Below are 27091 nucleotides of genomic sequence, written 5' to 3' on the forward strand. Positions count from 1 at the left end.
CAATTATCACTTTTAACACCTGAGCTTGGAGAAATGGGTTCATGTCACTGGCTCATTGTGTCGCCTTGTCTTTGTTTTCTTAGCGGGAATTGTTCATAATAAAATATGTTTGTTATCTACTCACTCGAAAGCAAATATTGTATTTGTAGGCGTATTTTCGGCGGTGTTTCAAGTTCACACTTTTATGACTGCGTTGCGTGTTTTTGTGCCGAGTGTTTTATATGTAATGCTCGGAAAAAAATAATATACCTTTATTTCCTTTTTATAATGAAAATTTTGTAAATAAATAGTCATCGGCAAAATTTTTGCAAATAATATAAAATAGTATAAAACGCAAAATGTGTATATGTAATAAATTCAAATGTAATGTGATAAAGAAAAGACTGGTTATGACTATAACGTATATATTTCAACTAAAGTTATTAATAATTATAATTAAAATTAATCTTCATCTGATGTATCGCTGTCGCTTCCTGAACTGGACGATGAATCCATTGGCGCACCGGTCTTTGCTCTGGAAAAAGATATTCATGATTTCGCTGTCTTTCTTTCATGCTTTCCAAATTACTCTTTTTTAATTTTGATGTCATAAGGTACTTACAAAAACTATTTGAATATTTTTCAAAAAACATCAATTTTTTATTTACGTTAGAAATTAAAAGGCAGACCAAGATCACACGCCTTTAACATATTGAATAATTAGCTTATTTTTTTTAAGATTCTATATAAAAATACAAGCATATAAACGGCCATATTCATGCTTTGTGCGACATTAGCCAACAAGAGAGATGCTAGCAATTTCACACGAATTAAGTATAACCGTAAAAATAGGAATGTTATGCACTCACAAATTATAAGCTTCTGCAATGACTAAAGCCGACGGGTGCAAGGCGGCCTGCAGCGAGGCGCGCGGCTCTCGCAGCAGAGTCTCCACCTCCTCCACAGGCCGGTTCAGCATCACGCTTAACGTCTCTGTGCACGCTGTTAGTGCCTCTTCGAATCCACACTCCGCTAGGTATGTTACGGCTGTCTGGTGGTTGGTAAATAAAAAATCATTTCTTATTCAATTTTAACCGTTATAATAGAAAAAAAAATAAACATATTACTGGCTAAAAAGGTTTACTTTTTAGCCAGTAATAAAGTATTTAGACGAGGTCGTATAACAATTGATACCTGAGGTTACTGATGTTGTTTGATTGTGTATTGTAAGTGATTCGATAATGTATGTGAAATGTACACACTAATATGAGCTTTGTAAGTGGACAAATGTAATATTTGGAAAATCTCGTCGTTTGCGTATGAACATCCTATGTGAGCCATCACCTGGGCACGATACATCACGGCCAATGCAACGGCTCACTAAAGATGGCCATACGATAAATCTTCCTGCCAATTTTGAATATACCAGTGTATATAATAAGAATAAACATGTATCCAATTCTTAGTGTAAAGTGTATTAATATTAAATAGATTAAATTAACCGCAATTATAATCCAATGTCTTCAGTAAGCGGAGACTCGGCGTTTGTGTTTGAACATCTGTAGTGAGCCATTACATTGGACATAATATAAAATGTATATAAGCCAATGCAACTTCTCACTAAGACGGCCAAACAATATGTTCTAAGATGCTTTTGATGTCTTCTTTTATTAAAGACAGCACATATTTTGAATAGTAAAATAATGATAAAACTTTATAAAAATAATGTATTAATATGTATTACAACGTATGAAATAATTATGTTAGCGATAACGATGTAATCTTCAAAGTTTTGAGCAGTGACAGGAAATTTATCTTAACGTTTTAAATATATAATTTATTGACAGCATTCATCAATGTGTTATATAATCTAATAGGAGTTTTATAAATAAGTTTAGACTTACGTCAATTATGTTGAGTAGCGATTACACATAAAAATTAACTATAAATACTCACGGTCAATTGCTTACGTGCATCCTATTGCTAATCCGTTTTAAACTACAACATTAGCTTAAAATTAATATCATTACAAACATTACAAACAGTTTTATACAAAATCGAGTAATGCTCTATATACTATAAATGCTGTCTTGATTCATCCGCAAGGGCTAGAGGACAAAAATTAATTATCTTGAGTATTCGAAGACCCGATGAAAGTGTTTAGACATCCACACATAATAAATACCGCATTTCAAGTTAAAAGAGTCCATGTAATTGCACATTCACGACGGCCATACGGAAACTTCATTGAAGCCAAAGAACGCATATAGACATTTTTTGTGAGCCATTGCCTGGGCACAATACATCACGGCCAATGCAGCGGCTCGCTAATAACGTCTATACAACAAGAGGCCTTTGATGCTCTATAATAAAAAAAAAATATAATTCAAAAATAATATCTATAAGAAAATCGATTCAATTCAATTTTAAGGAGTTATTTTAATCCGGGTTTGTTGAAATTGCATTCTTCTTCATCTTCAACACGTAGTTGCTTAATCGACGAATGTGTTTGGACATCCACGGTGGGCCATTGTATTTTTGCCTGATTATTAAACCTAGGCCAATGCAACGGCCCACTAAAGACGGCCACACAATATGATCATCTTCTAACTGCCAATCCGGAAACAATTCACATTACATATATATTTGTTTATTCTTTTCATCAGAATAGTTTTCGAACAAATTAGCTTTAACATTACATCTTTATATAAACACACCATGACTTGTGAGCGTGGTTTAACATGGTTTCACATGAAGTAGATAAAATTCGCTAATTACTAGAAGAAAATAATAATTTGACACTATATTCACAAGCAAATTCTGATAATCTCGAAGAATTGACGACAGTGTCGTCCACGCAAAGCCATTATTCTAATAAGAGTTTTAAAAGATCTTTCTTGGCGATAAAAACATAAGAGACAACAACTAAAAGCTTGCACTATATATACAGTTTAAAATAATTATTTTAAAAACTATATTTATATTTGATATTTAGTTTGAACAACCTATGTGAACCATAGACAAACATACAATATGCAAAGAGTAATGGCAAAAAAATTAACGTTGAGGTTGAAAAATGAGATTTTGGTTAGTATAAAATAAATATATTCTTATGTAGTAAAGAAAATATTATCCTACTTGATTAAATGACTTGGAATATGAAGTGAGGAAGTCGTTGTTTGCGCATGAACATCCTGCGTGAGCCATCACCTGGGCACGATACATCACGGCCAATGCAACGGCTCACTAAAGATGGCCACACAACCCATCTTGAACGAAGCTTGATGACGGTGTTAGTTAATGATAGAACAGTTTTATATAAATTAACAGTTTTGTTGTCGTACGTACGTAGTTTTACTTATGTAAATCTAAATTTTAAAGCTTATATATATATTTGGATTGTCTTGATCTTACATTTATATGTAGAACTTCCAGCAGCAAGATGGCAATTCCGTGTAGTATGTATATGGACCTCCACGGTGGGCCATTGCATTATTGGCTGTATATAAAAACAAAGCCAATGCAACGGCCCACTAAAGAAGGCCATATACAATATGAAATTCTTCAATGGATATTGACGTAGCTTAATCAGATCGAACGTAATCTACATTCTAAAATCAACTTCAAGATACTAAATTGACGAAACTGAAATTAATCAGATCAGTGCATTTCACTGGCTAACTACTTGCACATTATATAATTAAATAGTAGTACACATTAGTTAGTATAGCATTAGTAGAATATTCATAACAAACACGTCGCTTGCGTATGAGCATCCTGTGTGAGCCATCACCTGGGCACGACACATCACGGCCAATGCAACGGCTCACTAAAGATGGCCATACAATCAGTCTTCAACGTAGCTATTTCAATTATTCACGATACTTAACGATCAGGTTATATTTTTTAGTTGGACTATTGCAAAGTAATTAAACAAAGTTATTAAAGTAGTATACATTCAGATAGAATTATAATTATAACACAAAGAAGTGATTACGATTAGACAAAAATACCTTACTAAATAAAATCTCAACACATTTTAAACATTACAATTGGTAGACAATCATCTTTAAGTGACAATTTTTTATAATATAGTGGTTTCTTTTTGTTCAAATGCTCCCATCGTTTGCGTATGAACATCCTGTGTGAGCCATCACCTGGGCACGATACATCACGGCCAATGCAATTTCTCACTAAAGATGGCCACACAACGCCATAATCTTGCATTTTAATCTCACTCTGTTAAAATTAATATTATACACAAGACGGATATATCTCAGTGATACAGCCGCTCGATAATTCTCTCCAATTACTAAGGAAATAAATCCATAAAAAGTTATAGAAGTCTCGTTTATAGAACTTAATGTTTGTGTGAGCACAATAAATCATGTCTAAGGCAACGGTTGTACTTATGCAATGAGTCTTCAAATGTCCATGTATTAATAATCATAAATCATAAAGCGGTTTCAAAGAAAAACCAGAACCATACATGCAGTAATCTGTATTCGTATTACAATTTTGACTATAGTTAGTATAGTACATTCTCACGTATTTTCCTTTTTTAAATTTAGGTGAAAAAAAAAATGCCTCCGATTTGTTGAAGACGTCGTTTGCGTATGAACATCCTGCGTGAGCCATCACCTGGGCACGATACATCACGGCCAATGCAACGGCTCACTAAAGATGGCCACACAATACAATACAAATCTTGAATTGTAGTCTAATGCGCTATTAAAATTAATATCATACACAAGGCCACGTGGGCACAATAAATCACGGCCAAATCAACGGCTTTATGACAAAGGCTATACAAAGAAAATTTTGAAATATCCATGTATTTCAAATAAACGAGTTCCGATATTTTTCCGTTTTGACAACCATAAAACATGAAAAGGTTATCAATGAACATTATACAAATGATATTCTTCTTATATAATCTGTGTAACAATTTTGATGATACGTACGTTCGTCCTTTTTTACGATACAAAATAATTGCATCCAATTTGTTGAGATCGTAGTATGCGTATGAACATCCTGCGTGAGCCATCACCTGGGCACGATACATCACGGCCAATGCAACGGCTCACTAAAGATGGCCACACAACGCAATAATCTTGAATTTTAGTCTAATACGCTGTTAAATTATTATCATACACAAGGCGGATATATAAATAATAAAGTCACTGATTAATTATCCTAATGAAAGAAAGATTTTGTTTACAGAACTCGATGTCTAGGGAAGTCGTCACCTGGGCACAATAAATCACGTCTAACGCAAAAGTTGCACTTATGCAATAAAGTCTTGAAATGTCCATCAATTAATAACCATAAATCATGATTCCCAAGAGAACACAAAAAATACCTACAGTATTCTTCTTATATAATACGTATAATTAATTTTGACTATAGTTAGTTCGTATATAGTATGTTCTTATGTATTTTCCTTTTTTTAAAAATAGGTAAAAAACAAATTTGCATCCGATTTGTTGAAAGCGTCGTTTGCGTATGAACATTCTGCGTGAGCCATCACCTGGGCACGATGCAGCACGGCCAATGCAACGGCTCACTAAAGATGGCCACACAATGCCATACAAATCTTGAATTTTAGTCTAATGCGCTGTTAAAATTAATAGCATACACAAGGCGGATATATAATTGATACAGCCGCTCAATACTTATCATTTCCATAAAAAATGTTTAAAAATCTCGTTTACAGAACTTGACGTCTGTGTGCGTCGCCACGTGGGCACAATAAATCACAGCCAACTGCTCGATAACAAGAACTATACCAAAAAATATAATTGAAATGTCCATGTGATTCAAACAAATGAGTTTCGATATTTTTCCATTTTGACAACTAAATGAACAGTATACAAATGACATTTTTTTATATAATCTGTGTAACAATTTTGATGATACGTCCGTACGTCCTTTTTTAAAGAAAAAAATAATTGCATCCAATTTGTTGAGATCGTAGTATGCGTATGAACATCCTGCGTGAGCCATCACCTGGGCACGATACATCACGGCCAATGCAACGGCTCACTAAAGATGGCCACACAACGCAATAATCTTGAATTTAAGTCTTAGACGCCGTTAAAATTTTTATCATACACAAGGCGGATATATAATTAGTAAAGTCAGTGAATAATTACTAAATAAATAAATCACATTTAACGCAACGGTTGTACTTATGTAAAAAAACCTTAATAAGTCCATCAATTAATAACCATAAATCATAAAACGGTTTCCAAGAGAAAACAATACGTACAGTATTTTTCTATTGACAATTTTGATTATAGTTAGATATTATATAGTAAGTTCTCATCAGCAAGGAAAATTCCTTTTTAAATTTAGGTGAATAAAAATTTAAAATTGCCTCCGATTTGTTGAAAACGTCGTTTGCGCATGAACATCCTGCGTGAGCCATCACCTGGGCACGATACATCACGGCCAATGCAACGGCTCACTAAAGATGGCCATACTACGCCATATTCTTGATATTTTTTAATTTTTTTTTGTTAGTCTTACGTAGTTAGAATTATACACGAGACGGATATCTTATTGATATCAAGACCTTGAATATAATTCACTACTATCGAACGTTTATAATATAAACTATTGCTATTGCAAATAGCATAAAACCTTAAATACTCATAGGTTTTTTGTTTTTAACACATTATATATTTTTATTAACCAAGCATTTATATACTTATATTGTATAGCAACCTCGTCTAAACTCTTTATACTGACCTAATGGGTACTATTTAAAAGTTAAGTAAAACTTATATAATGCACTAATTACTCACATAACACAGTACATGTTTAATACAAAAAATAACTTCAAAAAGTGATTGAACGACTGAAAGACTGTGAATTCAAAGTTATTAACATAATTTTTTTATTACATTTTTATGCTAATGACAGACCAAATAAAATAAACAGTTATTTATGTGCAAGATGGTTTTCTAAGTAAGTCATAGTTTTGAAATGACATTTGAATCTTAAAAGTCCTGGGCGTTCCTATTCTTATTTGGATTGCATAAAACATGTATTGTCCATATAAGTAATATATATATATATTAAACAATAAAAAATACTCACAGCAGACAGTCCAGGTTTGCCAACGTTGGCAGCTTTCTTGGCAACTTCCACTAGAATTTCAGGTTTAGCTGGTACTCCGGTGGCCTGTTCCTCTCTCAGCCGTTTCAACCCCTCACCAACAACCTCCCAACTTGGATCGTCTTTATCCGTCACGTCCGAACATAATTCTATTATATTCGTCAAAGACGACGCTGATAACCTGATAGATTGTAAAAAAATAATGGAAGAAAATAAAACACAGAAGAAAAATAAAAAAAAAACAAAAAATTTGCATTATGGGATGTTCATATATATATTCTATAAAAGTAATCTCGATACATTTAATACAATGTGCATGCATGAATTGGGTTACACAAAAGCAGAACAAGCGACAGATATCACATTGACAAAGATATATGATAGGGACCTCGTGTGAATCTGCAAAATGTTATAAGAGAAAAAAATTTAAAATTCTCTAAATACTTTTGTTGCATTGGTGTACGTCGATCTCCCGTTTCGACTTGTTCCTCCATCATTTGGTCAAATTTGAGCATATCGGCTGCGGCTGCGCGAATTTTTCCTTTCACGTCTTCATCTGAAAATAAGAAATTTAACGGTTATTAAAGCAGTGGTGGCTCAGAAAGCAGAGGTGGCTCAGAAAGCAGTGGTGGCTCAGTTGTGAGAAACTCGGACTTCAAAATTGATAAGACGAGGTTCGAGACCGGGGCGAGCGTGCCGGAAATAAATTGATTTTTCAATTTATCTGTACATGTGGATAACATCACCACTGCTTAAACGGTGAAGGAAAACATTGTGAGGAAACCGGCATGTCCAAGAATCAAAAAGTTCGACGACATGCGACATCTGCCAACCCGCACTTGGCCAGCGTGATGGATTATGGCCTAAACCCTCACAGAAGGCCTGTGTCCCAGCAGTGTGAACATATATGGGCTGATGATGATGATGATGATATAATTACAATAAATATTATGCAGTAAATAAAACTCTAATCACCTTGATAAGAATAACAATTGCAGAAAGCTTCTAGAAGCCTCTCGAGCAATTTGACCCGCTTAGCGTGTCCGAACACGACGAGCTGCGACCACGCCTCCGCCAAACGGTCGCCGGCGCCACCCACTTCTAGCGTCCTTATTATCTACGGGATAAGGTACAATTTTGAATAAACTTTGATAGATAGATTGAGAGAACTTTTTAAATAATTGCTTTGGAAATTCATTCGAATAGAAGTGATTCAGATGTGCTTCTCAATTTCCAACATATTTATTAGCCTTATTAGACCGACGCAACTTTTTTCTTTAACCTTCGCTCTTATTGGTTGTATGGAGATGTTATATAACGAATACAAAAAACTTAATTAAAAATTACCTCTTCCATCACCGAAGGTTCCGGCACATAAATATTCGGTATTAACGTATCCAGAAGCTGAGTAGTTCTTTCAAATGGCGCGTGTCTGTAAATGAAATTGTCATTTTCTAAATTAAGTTTTCTGTAAGTCTATCCATACCATCGTTCCTTTTTTTCTTGATTATTAAAATTGCTGGATTTATTTGGACGAAATTGTTATATTGTGCAAGTTTATAAGCTCGTTTAGGTTCGAAAGCTATATCCTTATTATTCCCAGTGATTTATTCTTAATTTCGATCCAACCAATTTCACTGGCATTTGTTATGTAGAAAGATTAAGGTTTCAATTACAAAAAAACTTTTACTAAATAAAATAAAAATATATTTCTCACCTGCAAGCAACGGTAACAAAATGTCTATAGTAAATGCTTTCCTTGTATGCGTCTCCAACCAACTTATAATTATCGTCTTTCATTAGTAGCGCGTGTACCCGCTCTGCTAAAGTAATGTCCTGTAGGGTAAGGACATGTGTGTTAGTTTATTGTATGTATATTATTTTGAAATCTACACTAGTCCATAAATAATACACAACTGAAGATATCGTTAGTTTGAACGCGCTAAACTCAGGAACTGCTGGGTCAATTCAAAAATTCTTTCACCGTTATGGGCTTTATATGCACTACGAGCGAAACCGAGGTACACCGCTAGTGCTTAATATCTAAGCTTCATATTTGTATAATGTGAATGCACAAGCTAGTCATTATCACACTATCACACTAATATTATAAATTTGAAAGTTTGTTTGGATGTTTGTCCGTCACTCATTCTGAAGCTACTGAACGGATTTTGATGTAATTTTCACAAATACTGAAATAATTTTTTAAATCGGAACAGGAGTTTCTGAGATTAGTGCGTTCAAACAAACAAACTCTTCAGCTTTATAAGATATTAGTATAGATAATATATATGTTTATTTTTTTATATTGTATAGTATTGCTCTTACCTGCAAATGTTCACTGCACACCCCCATAGCCGTAATAAAGAAGTGTGTGTCCGAAATATCGGATGGCTCCAGAGTAGCTCTGCTTTCTAGGTCGCTCAGTATTGTTGATAGGATATCTATGCGTGGGCCTCCTGTAAACGTTTAAATAAAGTGTGAACATACTATATTTGTACAAAGAGAACCATTTAATTTCATATCTACAGAACTTGTTAGCTCGGTTGATAAGGCTAGGTTATAGAGTGATCCAAATTGGAGCAAACAATGAAAAAAACACTCTATATAAATGATGATAGCATTATATAGATTTGTTGCCATAAAGTCAGTATGATCTTTGTTGAAATTTGGTTTGCACGTTAAGGTTAGATAGTAGTCTATTTGCTATTACATACTTAAATTATGAAACGATAAAGACTTTTTAAATAAGTTTTTATTCAAAATAACGCAACTGTAATCCTGTCTAGCTATTAAAATAAAACTTTTAAGCTTTATATACACATAAAATAGATTTTTTTATATATGTACTTACGTTCTTTGCAGAACAAGCACAATAGATGATAATACGCGCCGAGACCGGGTTGAATATTCAATTTTCTCATCTCGCTGACAATTTGTAACGCGAAGGTTTGCAATGCTTTGCCGCCGCCCCAGGCCGATATCGACTTCAGACACGAGATCAATGTGTCATTGTTTGGTGTGAGGCCCTGTAAATGATCAGACAATGCATACAATAAACATAACATGCATATCTGGTTTATATCTATAACTAGCGCTATATGTATTCGAGAATGGTACCGAGGTACCAAGGAGCCTATGTGCTTATTCAGACTGTAATGTAACTCTGTATCTTATACAATTCGAGTTTTTCGAGTAACGGTTTTTTTTAATATCAGTTGCTTTTTTAATATTAGTAGAATTATTCGGAGTTAGAATTATGGAATATCAAACAATATGAAATGATGCGCTATGCAAAAAAAAGTTTTTAATTATTACTTTTCAATCTTGCTCGGTTTTTTTTTTAATCAGAAAATTTATCGGGATTCTACGTAACATTTTTTTTTAATTTACTGCGCGCCGCGACCGTTAATTTTAATATATGTATATGCTAAGCTACCTGTTCATTCATTTGTGCCAGAAGAGATTTCATTGCTTCGATGCGTAAAGCAGTTCCCTCTTTCAAGAACCCAACACAGCTTAGCAAAGAATTGTAAACATCTGTGGACAGAGGGATGCCATTTTCAATCGCTTCCTGTGCTAGAGCGTGCGCACGTTCAGCCTGAAATAAGAAAAAAATAAATTAAAAACAAACAAATAGGCACGAATTAATTAAATTTCGTCAATAGATGAGCGAATGTTCAAAATTTTATCAGTAAGTGTGTTTTGTTAAAAAAAAATATTTGTTGTGTTAAATTACCTGATAATACTTCGCCATTCCTTGAATCAGTGTACAGTAAGCTTCTGGTGTTTTAGGTTCCATCGCAGCAAAAATTTTGTCAGCAAGTCCGCCTAACCTGTAAAGGTAACATTTTTAACATCATCACTTTACAATACAAAATAAAAAAAAAAAAAACGCCAGTAACAGTTGACCTACTCGCTTTTATGAAAAGTTGGTTAGTGAGAATTATGCGAAATTCATCTGCTCCGTATCCCACAAGAAAACATATTGTTACAAATACATATTTTGCAAAGCTAAATTTGTTATCTGAGTCTCATTTTACCTCCACGTTGCAGCTTGTCTCTCGCGAGTGGCCGCAGCGAACCACCTTTCCTCCAGCCATTCAGCCGCAATCGGCTCTTTTTCGTTGTAAAAACAAAGCAATTGCAAAAGGGCAAGCTTCAGCTCATCTTTGACACCTTCCGAACCACCTAGCAGTTGGTAAACCTTGACCGCATCATCTAGGAGGGCATTGTTGATGGTATATATGAGATCTTCTTCGGTTACCTGAAAAAAAAAATTAAGATAATTTGAGACAGTTTTTTTTTAAATCAAATTTACATATCAACAACTTATTGATTTTCATTTCTAATACGAATAAAAAAAGATAAAAATTACCTTGCTCTCGTCATTATAGATAGGCCTCGGGGCATAAGCCTCTATCTCGGGATCCGCGTTAACGTATGGAGTTTTCATCTTCAAAGGTGGATCCCATTCTCTTGTAGTGAACAAAGTGGCATGTTCATCTCTTATCCATGCGGCCGCCTTGCGCCCCGCCTCCGCTGATAGCGCATACGCCCGCTTACGATAATTCGACTGGGGTATGAGGAACGGATCGTCATGATACCTGTAAATAATTTCAAATAAAAAAATAAGAATAATGGAACGTTTAAAATAATTGCCGAATAAAAAATAGACAATTACTCGGTATGCGAAAATATTTAAGTTCAATCCTTTGAGCCTCCATCACTGGTTCAAAGAAGACTTCGCAGCGCAGTTCCAATACCAAATGTGCATGCAGACGATGAAATAGGTCAGCAGTCCCCCCACCCCTCCCACCTAATAGGGATACGCCCAATATGGCGGATGCGCAGTTGCATACAAGTTGCAGGATTCGCAGCTGTATTGATTGCCGCATCGCAATATTATATTGCAGCTATTGAATTCAAAATGGCGGATTGCAGATAGCAAGAAAATGAGTCAAATAATACTACAATCAAAAATTAAATTTCAATATGCATGTATTAGAAACAAAATGCGGTGTTTAAAATTATATTTAGATCATATCAACGAAAGGAGAATCAAAATAAAATTAACGATTTGAATTTTCAGGACGTAAACTCTGATTCCGTTATAGGTAATGTTATCTTTTTAGATAGGATTTCAGGTATAAGTTTCAGCATTAAACAAATTGCTTGCCATTATAAATATAGACTCTTTAAAATGGTAGATTGCAAACAAAATACCCAAATGGGTCGCCTTCAAATAAAATATTTTCTATGATATCCAGTATGTACTGAATATATCACCAGGAACAAAAAGTCTTCTACTATATCAAACGTTGTCATAATGAATTATACAAAAGATGTCAACAGACGAAAGTAAAAAAAAAACAGTTATAAGCACGCCAGCATCACGCAATTGAATCAACAGGCTATCAAAATAAACCCTAGTGATTGCAACAGGTGTTTTCTATTTCAAAAGGGGTACGCCCAATAAGCCGCCATATTGCAGTTGCACCATAATTGAGATTTTATTCGAATTGCTTGCTCTCCAAAAGAACGTTACAATAAATCAGGTTATTAATACGTATGTTAATAAAGTTTAATGCAATAATTTAATATCCGGAAAATATAGGTTAAAAAATGTTTAAGTGTATATAATATATATAAAATATTTCTCACCTATAAAGACAGGACGATGCACAATTGCAGCAAAACTCTAAAAAATATTTATATACTTTAAATGATTACTTGATTATTGAGACTTTATTGATTTTATGGAGCTTTGAAAGTAGAGAGGTCTGTCCACTTGCAAGGACTAGCGAAAAGTGTCGTCCTAGGTTCGCTGCAGTTAACTGCATAACCCTTCCCCTGTCCCCCCGCACGATGGTTGGACCCTATTGCGCAGTTGCAGATTTATTGAATATCAGGTCAAATAGGTCACAGGTAAATCTAGGATATGATAGCCACTGCAACCCCCCGAGCCCCTCGTGTACTACTTCTCTACAAGGCAACAAGATGGCGGAAACGAAGTTACGAAATAGCAGTCAATAGTAGACCACAAAGAATGGTAAGAAGAAAATGGGTTTCGATACAGGAATGTTGCAAAGTAAATCATGTTAGAAAACTTCTAAAATGTCACTATTTTAAATTGTAAAATATCTCGCTGCATCCCCCCCCCCCCGCCAGTGAGATACGCTGCGCAGATGCAATTTTATTGATTTCAAATAGGTTATAGATAAATCTAGGACATAAAATAGCTTGTACAACCCCCTCGTCCCCTCGTGTCGTTGTCGTCAAACAATATGGCGGAAGCAAAATTATGAATTTATGGTACATAATTAATTATAGAGATCGGTCAGAAGAGGGCATGAAATAGAAATAGCTATATTGCAAAGTAGAGTATACGTGAAAATTATAGACACCGATTAAAATGTGATTGTGAGATATTATATATATTATAAACTTGACGTTGCATAGGCATGGATAAGTAGGAGGACCAATTGGAATGGCTGCCATGATGAAGATTTATTGGATATTAGTTTTAATAGGTCATAGATAAACCTAGAATGTATCTAACTAGAATGAATACTTTACCCTTTCCAGTGGTTGCTAGGCCCTTTTTCCTTTCCCGTCGTGAAATATAATAATACGAATATTTGGGTAATTTCGAAGAATGCCACAGATTTCGAAAATCGCGAAGTACATACATATGTAAAATCTTTAAGCAACTAACATAAGCAATACCGTTAGGCTTTGAAAAATGCGACGCGTTATCCTCCCCGCTACTGAGACACCTGTTGCGCAGATGCAAATTTATTGAATGATACTTCAAATAGGTCATAGGTAAATCTAGGGCCGAGGAAGTTACCCCCACCCTAGCAATCACCGCACCCTCCCCTCCTACGCTCCATCGTGTATTTCTATATGAAAAGGCTCAACAAGATGGCGGAATCAAATGATGAAATATTAGTAGCTGTATATAACATCTACCTAAATAAATTGATTATTTTTCGTCATCAATACGATAAGCTGCGCAGATGCTTGAATACATATTAGTTCAAATAGGCCTTATATAAACCTAGAATATAACGGATCTAGCAACCACCGCTCCCTCCCGCGCTCGCTAGTGTCTTTTTTACAAATAGACGCAACAAGATGGCGGAATCGAGATTATAGATTTATCTCTTCGTGTATGTACAAAATAATAGAACATTTCCGTTTTCTATTCACACTCTAAGAGTGTTTAAAAAATTACAAGCGATTTTCGAAAAATGTCGTATTTTTAAATCCAATATATCTACCAGTACTAACTAAACATCTGTGTCTGTGTGAAGTGTGAATAAGTGTCTGGAAGAAATCGCTCTAAGCGATAAGACCGCCCATTGTGCCTAGATGTAAGTTTTATTTGTCTCCTTTCTTTGTCTTTAATGTTAATTAAGTGCACAATAAAGAATAAATAAATAAATAAAATAAATAAATAAATAAACATCGCAAAAATTTTACTGTATGGTTTCCTACACAGACTTTCGAAATTTTCTTGTAATCTGTCTCTATGTGGTATGTTTTAATAAGGTGGAAGAAGAGTAGTTAGCAAGAGGTATCTACGAATAATACACTTCATACAGGTACATGGCTCATCGATAGTGCAACCAGCGTAGAAACAGATCAGGTGAATTGGAGTAATTTAAGGTAAGGTAATTTAAGGTAACTATTAAGGTTGTGGTGTAAAAAATGACGCTCATAAAAAGATACACAAGATTGTCAAATTCATTAGCAGACAATGTTAACACAATTGAAGAGAGAAAACCAGAATACATAAGAAACAACGAGACTGTGCCAGATTATTTATAACTTTTTAAAAATACTGAAACTTAGATGGCTTATACGTATTCATTATAAGAATTTAAATGAATTCCCAACTGCTAACGCTTAAATGCTAGCAAAAAGATGTATTAAATTAGAAAGTAACAAAAAACAGAGTTGATGGTTTTCCGATATTTGTAACACGTAATTTGAAAAAGTAAGGAGTTCTTTTGGATTTAACGTGTTTCCTATAGAAATATGATTTAGATTTATTAGGAATGAACAATGTCGAAATTAAGTCTAATTAGCGGCAAACCGTGGCGAATGAAACCATGGAAACACATCTAGTGATACATAAATTAATTATTGAATCTTCAATTACTATCACTTAAGCACCATGAATAGGGGCTGCTGCGCAGTTGCCGATTTATTGAATTTAGTTTCTATAGGTCAAAGGTGAACCTAGATGTTAGGATGGCCGCTGAAACTACCTCCACCCGCCCCCTGCCGCCATTTTAGCGACTCAACGAAATGGCGCAATCGTAATGGCCGATATAGGTTGTATCTTTTATATGATATTTTATCGAAAGTACATAAAATACGTAAATGAAAACTATAATCTATTCTAAAACAAAGGATACAATTGCTTTGCACGCATGATACATAAATAGAAAAACAGTCTTTATGTTAAATCAGACAATAATTTATCTAAATAAAACTATTGACAATAATATAATACCATCATTGACAAGTTTTCGCAAACTTCAAATTTTTGTTCTCATTCTCTATTAGATAAGAAACAATATTTCGCAAATAATAAATGAGAAGTTAATTTTAATGGATATGCTGAAACACTCTATACATCATCTACTATACTATTACATATCCTAGTAATATGGAAATGTCTCATAAGATGTACAAAGACTTTTTGTGTTTTAAACCCTTGTTACATCTATTTGCTGCAAACTGCAGCACTAATAGCCAGTCTAGTGAGTTAGAAGAAAATTTTGAACAATAAGTATATACAACATTTTAATTTGATGAAATAAAATGAAGCTAATTGAGGGTAGGCAATTATCAAATATACTTTTGTTGACTTTAAAATATAAAAGATGGATACAAAAGCTATGCAACAAAATATTAAACATCTTATTTAATGAAAACCTTTAATATATAGAGACGAAAATAGCATCAACTTAAATTATGAAATGCAATGGTGTATAACTATTAGAAAATCTTAACAAAATAATAAGGAAAAAATGTATCAATGTTGGAGAAATTAATGTAATTTTTTAAAAATTTAATTTAATATATTTCTCAAACAAAATTGAATGATATTATCTATATCAATACTAATACTATACACAGACATATATCTGTACAGAAACAGATTGTCAAATGAAATTAATATACGGCAAAAAGAAATGTGTTATTAGGTTTCTTTAAAAATTAATTATTTTTTAATTGTTTAGTTATTAAGTTGAAAGCACCATTATAGGTTATGATAATATTAAGAAACGAGTCTGTGACTCCGAGCAACAAGTGTTTGATTTAGGTTGGGAGCCTATTGGATTAATATTAATATTAAAGTATAATAAATTATATCGTTTATCTCCTCAAACAATATAAATAAATTATAAAATAAAAATTATGAAATTATGTAAATTTTCGGAGGCCACACCCTACGCTATATTTAGACAAACTCACTGTTTTAAAAAAAGCAATAAACGAAAAAACATATTCGCAACTAGCAAAAAGTACATTTTTCAGCCAAAATTCAGGTTTGTTTAAATTAAGAATGTGATTTACTTACTTGTAATGTGGAGCTGTAGGATCCACACCGACTGTCGCAGCTAACGCCTGAAGAATGTCCGTGGGCCCGCGGGGGATGCGCGGCGGCGGCGAAATACCGTCTATTGATTTTCCGCCCACAGGTAGTTTTTGCCCCTCCAAGGTTGACAAAGATCGGAAAATGCGAGCCAATCTGGCTACTTGCCTTTAAAACAAATTATTAAGATATTATGTAGAAGTAGACTGTATTATCTGAGTTAATCTTAAATAGTAACAGATACACATTTTTTTAAATTAAGATTTTATTTATAATTACAATTCATTACTGAAAAACGTTCCAAAAGTATAAAGAATATTACAGTAAAGTTACATATTATCAGCTTTAATAGTAAATCTAATATTAATTTGTAAAAAGAAAAAATTAAAAAAATATTTACCTTTGTATTGTTATATTTGAATACATTGCAATTTATATTTTTGATGCGGTTAACTTTAAACACTAGTTGGTAAAAATAGAACAATTGTCTGTACACTGTTTATTTATGATTTTTAAAAACTCATACTTAATTTATTTCTAAAATTCTAACCAAAAACGTACACTTGAAACTTATACTATTTGACAGAAGCGTGAGAATTTAAGTGAAACTGACGTTTGACACTTGACAGCGGAATATTGACAAATTACAGCTGACATTCAATTTTTTTAGTCGCACAAATTTAGAATGTACATACGAGGTATATAGATTATACCTTTAAAAATTCAAAAGTCAACTTAGATCTTTTTTTAGCGGGCAGTCCAATGCAAGTTATCCTCGTTAACAGATATCAGGAAAGAATGTCGGAGGAAGGAGAGATAGAATAAATAAGTTAATATCTTAATATAAAAATTTATCTTTATTGCTTTGTAATAGTTATATAGTTTATATAATTTATATTTCATTAATTTATATTACTTGTTTGATGAACGCGTAAAAATAAGTCAGGATTTTAAAATGTTATAAATAAAACCTTATAAGAATATAATATTATTTAAATTCATTAAAAACCTAGATAAGGTAATAAGGTTTAAAGCTAATTTAGCTTATTATTTATTTTGCGTATAACACAAATGATATTAAAATTTTAATTTAGCAAGTATGATTTTGTAAGTTTTTTTGTGTCATAGCGGACAACTGAGCTGGTGAGTGACAATATTTCACGTCGGTTTTCTGTGGAAGCGTGGTACTTCTCTGGTGCGAGCTGGCCAAATTCATGCCGAAGCATGTCTGACTCCCACATACAATACCATAATAATTCATACCACACTAATTCATAAAATTTTATTTTTTTATTATCAGCATTAAAAATTTTATACATTACATGTCTTTTAAATGGTAGGGTACGTACTCTTAAACAGTAAACATACCTATCTACAAATTTGTACTTTGTATTATTTCAAACATAATATCGTATAGCTGTAATTAATTATTTATATAAATAGGTAACATTATTAACAAAGGTAAACGTATGCAGAATGGCAGATGGCATTTAGTACATATTTAGGTGTTTAACTTACGAACGAGCTGTATTTGTCTTAGCCTTGGGCTCGTTTATATGACGAAACACGTCTTTACACAAAATATGTAAACGCAGGAAATGTCGCATGAAAATAATCAGCGTTGATACGATTACAAAATCATTAAACTGAGATATATTGTTACACCAACAGTTAAACATTGTATTGACAGTGGAGCAACTGAATTCAATGTGAAATTCCCAGAAAAATTATCAATTGTAACATGTACTGTGTTAGTCGTCTCTGTTTTTTTGGGGCACTGATAGACGTCTTTTTCGACGCACGTACTTCCATTAAATACCATGTTCACAGGACACTCGATGAGTCTTGCTAATAAGGTATTATTGAAATCCTTGACACATGATATAAAAGATGTACAGTTTTCGTTGGAAGGTTCAACGATATTTTCTTCTTTAGTACACTTGTAATTGGGCCAGCATTTGTACTCGGTGACATTCGTGCATTGGTTATCTATGTGGCTGTATATGGCATGTTCAGGGCATACAAGGTTGTACTGCATGAAACCTGCTGCACCTTTCAAGCACATTACAAAACCACGGCATTCGGGTTCCGAATTGTTAGGGAATCTTCCTGTTTGCGTACATGCATCACTCATATTATTAATGCCCTATAAAAAATAACATTAAATATTATTTAATCAAATTTTCTGGCTTATTTAAATATTAAAATTATATTGCAAAAGTTTGCTTACCAAAAGCAGAAATAATCCCATAAATTTATGCATTTTATCTATTTAACATTTCTTTACACATTGGACGATATAAATCAATAACAAATTAATAACTAACTTGTCGGATGCAGAATAGTATTTAACAGTAAAGCTGAGAGATCTGTTTCAGTCAGGTAGGTAAATAAAAAATATTAGTGATGTTCATATCCATCGAAAGTTTATCGATAAACGATAGAAATAAATTTGATTAATTTAAAAATATATATAAATCTACATTAAAGATTATTTAAATATTTTAATAATTGAAAAGTAACACAAATTCGTTGTATAAGTATTCGAACAAGTAATAAAAAGTTTGAAAAGAAATAATTGCAATTGTAATTTTTTGTTATAAGGGGAAGTGTACGAGTTTTGTACTCACGAGTTTTAGATAACAATAGCTGTGACGTAGCCTTTTGCTTCAGTTTGAGGTATGTGATATACTTGTAATGTATCTAATACTAGCGGTCCGCCCCGAATTATGCCCCTATGTGTCTATGATACATACATAGCATATAGAACGCAGAGATCATGTAAATATCCAATAGTGAAACAACAGTTACTGTGAAGAATACTTCACAAAAATTTAAACTTATAATTGTAAAATACGAGTATAATACATCCATAGTCCTGTGCATATCCAACTTAGTTACATCGTAAGAGAATGAATACCGACAACACTATGTTGGATTTAGATAAAAGATTTCATATATGAGTAGTTTAGTAGGTATATGGGTTTGTCCATAGCTTACGTTTTATTATATTCTCCAAGAATTAGTCACACTTCCGACAGCAGAGAGAATTTGGTTCTATTATATCTAACTAGATAAGAACCTGAGTTGGTACAATATTAGGTACGATACTCTATAATGTATATGTCATTATTCTTACTTACTTCATACATTCTGTGATACCTATTTATCGGTTTAATTTTTTTATTTGCAATCTAATTTGACTTTTTTTTATAAGCGATCACCGATATTTGCAAAGGTAGGGCCTCAGCAAATGCGTTGCCCGGTTTTAAGTGGTATAGGATAAAGAGAGGATTGACGGAAAAAAAAAACGGACTAGCAAGAGTGAGGATAAGTTTACGGGCTTTATTTTAAAGTTATCGTGTTTTGTAATTAGTTCTAAATATTCACACGATTGTTCGTTATCCTAAAAGTAATGGGATAGATTGAAAAATTATAAAAAATGCCTAGTTCTCTCGACGACTAGATACATTAGGCACTTCTCTGCATTTAGTTTCTAAACTCGAAAGCAAAGCGTGTTTGTATGAATTACTAAGTTGTCTTATTCGGTTTTTTAAATAGTGCTACATATCTCAGAAACTGTCAACCCTATCTTGTTAGTACTGATTTGGTTTAAAGTTCTTCCTATCTCCCCTTACCTTCAACAGCATCTGTTATGTCAACTTATTATCTTGGCATTGAAGCTGTTAACCAACGATCCCAAAAACAAGGGAGGATTTCAATTCGACTGGATTTTTTTTGTTACTCAATAAATAGCTCCGTGAGTTGTCGGTTGATTGACATGATTATTTTAATATATTACAATATCTGGAATTATACTTCTCGAGAAACGTCGATAACATTATTATAGAAAATAATCAGACTATAAAATATTTAATCAGACTTCAGACGATTCATACCTTACGATATTTTAATTTCTCCTTTTCTAGTTGTCATTGCGGGCAACTGAGTTGATGGTTCGCCTGATGGTAAGCGATCACCACCGCCCGAACATTTGCAGAGGTAGTACGAATGCGCTGCCCGCTTTATAGGAGTAATGGATAAGGAAAGGATTCACGAAGGAATTCGATTAATGAATAAAGGAATAGACTGGGAAGGGTGAGGAAAAGGAAACGGGCCTCCGTCTCCCCTCTCACCGTTCGAAACATAACAGCATGCTACTATTTCATGCCGGTTTTCTGTGGGGGTGTGGTACTTCCCCAGTGCGAGTTAGCCCAGTTTGTGCCGAAGTGTGCTCCACTGTCACAACAAATTAACTTTTACTATAATTGAGAATAATCATATGAAAAGTTATTGAAGATTTGTAGAAATACATATTTTTCGGTTCGTTATTACTTATAATGTACGTTACATTTACGTCCACGTAAAGTTTAAATAGATATCCGATTGTATAGATATGATAAAATTCTGCATAAGTACAATAAAACGCTCATAGTTTTAGCGTAAAGCTATGTCAGATAATAATTATCAGTTCTAAGAAAACTCAATGTATCATACCTGCAATATCTTCAGATCCATTTATGCCCCTTGTATTATATATAATTAGTAAATATATAAAAATACAATCGTGAATTTAATGTGTATCTAGACATTGAAAGTATAAACCTAAAAGGAAGGCTAAAGGACATGCCACATTTTAAAGAAAATACGGAAAATAACAAACAATGGCTTAGGTTATAAATAGATAAGCTTGACGTGAAAGGTTTTACAATTATGGGGCTTATTGTGGCTGTAAAATTAAGAGACTCTTAACACATATAAAATGAATCCAACTTGCAGTTTTATTGAGTTGACGTACAAAATGGGTGGAAAACTTAGTATTACAATTTTTCTAGTAAGTGGGGTATTTATTTCTATTTTGAAAAAGATGTTTGGTAGGAATATAACAGAATCGACACAGAACCTTAACGTTTTCAATTCAAAAGATATTACATCATTATTTAAATTTAAAATGAATATTTGTTTATTTGTGAATGCAACCTCACATTATACCGCTCTTTTCAAGCCGTTTTGTTTAAATATATTTCCTTATTTTAGAAAGAAATTTTAATTTGATAATTTTTTTTATTTTAATTGCAGCTTGTTTGTTTAGTGTGGAAGGCTCAAGCAGCCGTGAATTGTACGGCCACGGGCGTTGGTCGATTCGCAGATCCAGCCGACACCACATGCAAGAATTACAGTCTTTGTGCACTTGACAGTAACACAAATACAATTTTAACCTACAACTACTCGTGCCCTACAACCTCAGTGTTCAACCCAACTACTAGGGTTTGTACTACTAATTATGTATGTCCTACAAATGGTTCCACAACAAATACGACCACGACAGCGGTATGCACTACTGATGGATTCGTCGCCGATCCGAGCTCAACGGACTGCACTACTTACATTCAATGTGTGAATATCGGCGGAACATTTAGTCAAACTACATTGACATGTCCAAGTGGTACGTTTTATAATCCAACTACGACATTTTGTGAAGTGAGTTATACATGTCCAACTACACAAACGATAAGCTGTACATCAGTTGGGAGAATAGCTAATACCACGGACACAACTTGCCAAGGATATGTATTGTGTGTTGCGGCAACAAATGGAACTTTATTGCAATATTCCTACACATGTCCCACGACATCTTTATTCAATCCGAACACACGAGTCTGCACAACTAACTACACTTGTCCCAATTAGTATATTGTATCGAGTCATAATTTACTGTGTAAATTAGGAATGAATAAATCATTTACTTAAACTCAATTAATTTCTTTTTTATAAGACTCAGACGGCAGTTGACTAAAATTGTATCTGATAAGACAACTGCCAAACCTTCAAATATACACTATACATTACATGAAGTACGTTATAAATGAAATTTAGTTCGTGTCAAAGTATTATTTATTCGGTATTTCATACATACATATTTTCACGACTTTTTGGATCTAAGTTAGTTTAATTCTTAAATATGCACTGATCATTGTGATATATAAGATCGTTTTTGTTTACTACGTTTTACGCCCTTAAATTCATAGATACTATCGGTATCGATATTTTGGCTGTCTGCTTTTAAACGTAAAGCAAGTTTCCTAGCTTTTTTAAGATTGCGTTCGGCTTCAAAAACATCATGAGGTTCACTAGTTTCTGGTATAGTCGAGTAAGGTTTCTGTGTAGTTTTCTTCATTGTAGAATAAAAGTTACGAAAATAATTGTCTCGCACTTGGTTAATTAGATACGCTGGTACAAATGGTTTCTGTTTTATTCTCGTTTCTCCAACCGTGATTGCAGTTACTGTTCCCATTTCATTTGGTCTGAAAGATCGCTTATCATTTTGAATCGTTACAATTTTGGTATCAATCCTTCGAAAACTTTCCTCGAAGTCTGGGAAACAGGTAACTAAATAGGTTGACTCGTTCAGCCTTCGCACTTGATAATTCCTTACACAGCTCGTGAGAGTTATTATAGTGCTAATAATATAATGTCGTAGCAAAATATATCTTCTATTCAATACATTCATCACATTGTTTATCCGATGATTGTTATATCGATTGCATGTCATGTGGTTTACTGTCAACGACTACTGTTATCAGATGCATAGACAGTATAGACACATCCCTCGTAAAACCATAAATAATTATGGTTATAATAAGTATTTTCATCATCATCAGCCCATATATGACACAGGCCTCCTATGAGGGTTCAGGCCATTATCCACCTCGCGGGTTGGCAGATGTCACATGTAGTCGAACTTTTGATTCTTGGACATGCCGGTGTCCTCATGATTTTTTCTTCACCGTTTTTAGCAGTGGTCATGTTATTTATATGTGCAGATACATTGAAAAATAAATTTAATTCCTGCACGCTCGCCCGGTCTCGAACCCCGACTTGTCGATTTTGAAATCCGGGGTTGACCACTGAGCCACCACTGCTTTTTTATTATATTATTATAAAAAGTATTTTACTTGCTTGTAAATAGTATTTTCATGTAATATTTTTATATTCAATTTCATAACGAACATGTAAAAAATAGGATAACAAAATATAACTGCACCATAAATCACTTTTTTTTAATATTATTTAGGGGTTACTGCAACCGGGGAAAAATAAACATATTTATATAATTTAAAAAACTAATTTGTGAATATACAGTTTTTAAAATGAGAACAGAGACAAGTATCTAAAGTCGTTAAAAATGTCATACCTCTTCCAGAATCCATGAAGTACAATATTTTTAGTCCAAACGAGCGAAGCCGTGGGCGGTAGTAAAAAAAATGGTTGCCTGTAAAGTCGGTTTTACGGGCGAAGATTTTACGTGACAACGTCTTTTTCTCGGTAGAATATTTATTGATATGAATATTATTAAATTGCACAATAGGAACAAGGAATTGAATGAAAATAAGAATTGCACAAATTTTAACTACAGAAAATATATTTTGCTTACTAAAAAGACAGAGACAGAGACACAAGCACGCCCCGATTCAATGCGCCTAATTCTCTAGTGCTGCGCGCGCGGCGGACCGATCATAGTTCGGTGACTCATCGTAACGTTACCGGGCGTTACACTTTTTCATGAGTGCCTCCGAGCCGCAACCTAATTTAAGACGTTGTCACGTCAAAATGAAAAAATAAAATAAAGAGATCCAAAGGAGTTTGAATCAGTTAATTCATTCAAACTATAAACTTTAATATCTTGTGGGTAACCTGTATATATTGGCTTCATCCGGAAAAAAAATTATCCAGAGTTCCGAGGAGGAGAAATCCGAAGAGGAGAAGTAGTAATTCTGAATGTAAATTTGAAACTCTGAATGTGCGTTTGATTTGAGTTTCTTCGTACAGTGTATAATATTAAATAAAGTTAATAACTTTTTTGCAATTTGTTATAATTTTATCACTTAAGTGAAAAATAAAGAGCCACTTGAAATCAAGGTCAATCATAATGTATCATCCAAAGCCGACACACGAAATTCAATTTTAAACTCTACGTCTTGTACGATAAACCATATTTTACAATGTTATAAAAAGATGTGAATTGTTGGGGAAACGAGCATGAGATAGTTCCCGATGTTATTGTTTTCAATGCCACAAGTACATGATTCTTAATTGTTACTTCCGCTTGAGAATAATTAAAACTATAGAGTCGATTTGTATTATTTTTAATGCAATAATATATTGAAAACAACATATGAGTAGCAAATATACAATGGTCAGGGGCAATGCTAAACTTGAAACTATTTGTAAGATTTTAATATATACAAATACTAATCATTAAAATGATCTCTTTTACTTTTGGTAAAGGATGGGTTTACGGTGGACTCATATCAAATAAGGGGTAAGAATCTCTACATTGTAGTATCTGAAAACATGTAATTTGACTGTATTTTTATTCATTACCATAAGTAATCGATATTATCGATATTTGGGAATGTTACAAAATTACAAAATAAAAATTATATTAATGACTCATCAGTATTTTATAATAACAAAAGCATTCAGAAATTTCACTTGTGAGTATATACTCTTACTATGAAAATATGAAAATTATAAATTTACAAAAGCCTTTGCAATTTATCATAAAATAAATGTGTGTAGCTATGTGTATGTGTGCACCCTATTATAGTTGTATACTCAGTTGTATAATACATAAAAAAATTACACATTTTGCGACTCTACATTTTTTTGTTCCTTATTTAATCCATAATCGTGTGAGTGTGATATACGCTTTCACTCGCGTGTCTCGAAGCTGCTGATCAATACAATTTGCAATGATTTATTTTTAACATTTTGTTCCAATTTGGTACGCTGCGTGTATAGACGGCCGGCGGTGACACAAATGTATCATCGACTTTATATTACATGAGATTGATGACAACACGATCAGCTTAATAATAGGATATAGCTTGGCCTTCCGCCCGCAGCTTCGTCTGCGTAATCAAAGGAAAATCTCTTAGGAATGAGATGTTTTACAGCGTTAAAAAGTAACATACATATACATACATAACTCTCTCTAGCCTCCTTATTCTCTCCAGACACAAAAATTCCATCATGAAATCGCTCTATTGCAATTTGAAAGCAAATCAAACAAACGAACACTTGTGCATTTATAATATAAGTAAAATCATACGATTTTAATGAGTTTTCGCCTATCTTAGTTAAAAAAAGTTATTTAAATTGTGACTTTTTTTCATGCGTCATTTCAATGGAATACGCAACTTTATTTAGATGTAAAAACTAAACGAGGGGAATTACGTTTATCCTTATTTTTTAATGTTTTTCAAATTGATTTCAAATAGCATAGAGAAAGCAACTGAAAATGAGAAAAAACGTTTGCAAAACATTACAATATTTAATCAAGCTAATATAATTTGACTTAAAGTTTTGGGTAATACCACAGATAATATAATACTGTACAAGTAATACTCATTTTTAAAGGTGGATTGTTCCTGTTCACCCCTAGAAAACTTTCTTACTAGAATAAATAGCTCATAAAATTTATATTGTTTTATATCTTTAACTTTATTTGTAATTGGTGAATTATAAAAATAAGACCTACATCCAGTTATGATAAAAACTTATTTGAACTTATTTTATTAATCTCAGGAACTACTGAACCGTTTTAGAAATTATTTAACCATTGGATATGTACGTAAACTCTAATATAGGCTATATATGTACTAGGAGCGAAGCTCGGGCGGTTTGCTCGTATATCGATGGAAAGTAATCTAATAATGTGGAGTATATCCGCTGTAATTGATGAAGCGCTTGCAAATCTTATCTAAATTACTTACTCGCACTATGTCACGTATTAATCTGATGGTTGCAATTAAAAGCTTAACTTTGTTGATTATTACAGGAACTGAAAAAATGCTGGTATTATAATTTATATCAGAATAATTTATTTATTAATCAGTAAAAATGTAATACACAGATGTAGATTTTACATCGAGATTAATTGACCTGTAAATGGAGTTGTGACAAGATGTTTAATTTAATAATAATATGAAATATATATACGTATAGTACATAGCTTACATGTTTTCTAGTACCAAAACGAAAATTAATTAAAATATATTTAAGATTACAGTCGCATCCAATGTATGGAATTTTATTGTGAACAGCAAACGCATAAGAACACGTAATGCAACATAAATCGAATTTCGTAATAAGCATAATTTTAGTTAACTTCTGCCAATATATCAGGTAAATACGAGTAAAAGTTTCTCAAGTGGACGTGAACAGAATATCAGTTTGCTTTCGCAAAAGTATCTGTTTAGTAAACGGTTCGCTTCTCTTCGAAATTTTACAATTTCACTAAATAACGACAGTAGACAGGGAATACTAAACTTTTATTACGCATCTAGTTATATATATGTTTGCACTTAT

The 27091-nt window shown here is 33.2% G+C and overlaps 3 protein-coding genes across 5 annotated transcripts; 1 reads left to right on the plus strand and 2 right to left on the minus strand.

Moving 5' to 3' along the window:
* Nucleotides 1-387: 387 nt before the first annotated feature.
* Nucleotides 388-17305, minus strand: LOC119833519 (protein PTCD3 homolog, mitochondrial). Of its 3 annotated transcripts, XM_038357564.1 has the most exons (15): nucleotides 17118-17305; nucleotides 16703-16885; nucleotides 11480-11708; nucleotides 11145-11368; nucleotides 10841-10937; nucleotides 10541-10702; nucleotides 9956-10130; nucleotides 9430-9560; nucleotides 8819-8937; nucleotides 8449-8533; nucleotides 8077-8218; nucleotides 7546-7657; nucleotides 7084-7282; nucleotides 849-1030; nucleotides 388-514 (listed from the first exon to the last, which is right to left on the minus strand). In XM_038357564.1, the coding sequence occupies exons 1-15, from the start codon at nucleotides 17141-17143 to the stop codon at nucleotides 442-444; spliced, it is 2139 nt and encodes a 712-aa protein (XP_038213492.1). In that variant the 5' UTR covers nucleotides 17144-17305; the 3' UTR covers nucleotides 388-441. The 3 variants fall into 3 exon arrangements, with proteins under 3 accessions (XP_038213492.1, XP_038213495.1, XP_038213493.1); XM_038357567.1 differs by lacking the exons at nucleotides 16703-16885; nucleotides 17118-17305 and adding an exon at nucleotides 13681-13860; XM_038357565.1 differs by lacking the exons at nucleotides 16703-16885; nucleotides 17118-17305 and adding an exon at nucleotides 12766-12916.
* Nucleotides 17306-18220: 915 nt separating this feature from the next.
* On the minus strand, nucleotides 18221-19075 carry LOC119833543. Its single transcript, XM_038357594.1, has 2 exons — nucleotides 18948-19075; nucleotides 18221-18863 (listed from the first exon to the last, which is right to left on the minus strand). Exons 1-2 carry the CDS (start codon nucleotides 18978-18980, stop codon nucleotides 18348-18350), a joined length of 549 nt encoding a protein of 182 aa, XP_038213522.1. The 5' UTR covers nucleotides 18981-19075; the 3' UTR covers nucleotides 18221-18347.
* A 2443-nt stretch (nucleotides 19076-21518) lies between these two features.
* LOC119833347 lies at nucleotides 21519-22470 on the plus strand. The gene is made up of 2 exons (XM_038357334.1): nucleotides 21519-21551; nucleotides 21797-22470. Exons 1-2 carry the CDS (start codon nucleotides 21519-21521, stop codon nucleotides 22406-22408), a joined length of 645 nt encoding a protein of 214 aa, XP_038213262.1. The 3' UTR covers nucleotides 22409-22470.
* The last annotated feature ends 4621 nt before the right edge of the window (nucleotides 22471-27091 follow it).

The sequence above is a fragment of the Zerene cesonia genome, chromosome 17 (assembly GCF_012273895.1).
Source record: "Zerene cesonia ecotype Mississippi chromosome 17, Zerene_cesonia_1.1, whole genome shotgun sequence".
Classification (NCBI taxonomy): Eukaryota; Metazoa; Arthropoda; class Insecta; order Lepidoptera; family Pieridae; genus Zerene; species Zerene cesonia.

Excerpts from the sequence above, each read along its gene's own strand:
- LOC119833543 (XM_038357594.1), bottom strand. The coding sequence starts at position 18,980 with ATGCATAAATTTATGGGATTATTTCTGCTTTTG. Across the intron at positions 18,864-18,947 it reads TGGGATTATTTCTGCTTTTG|GGCATTAATAATATGAGTGA; the intron begins GTAAGCAAACTT and ends TATTTTTTATAG.
- LOC119833347 (XM_038357334.1), top strand. The coding sequence starts at position 21,519 with ATGGGTGGAAAACTTAGTATTACAATTTTTCTA. Across the intron at positions 21,552-21,796 it reads TTAGTATTACAATTTTTCTA|CTTGTTTGTTTAGTGTGGAA; the intron begins GTAAGTGGGGTA and ends TTTTAATTGCAG.
- LOC119833519 (XM_038357564.1), bottom strand. The coding sequence starts at position 17,143 with ATGTATTCAAATATAACAATACAAAG. Across the intron at positions 11,369-11,479 it reads TCTATAATGACGAGAGCAAG|GTAACCGAAGAAGATCTCAT; the intron begins GTAATTTTTATC and ends TTTTTTTTTCAG. Across the intron at positions 8,219-8,448 it reads AACCTTCGGTGATGGAAGAG|ATAATAAGGACGCTAGAAGT; the intron begins GTAATTTTTAAT and ends CTTATCCCGTAG.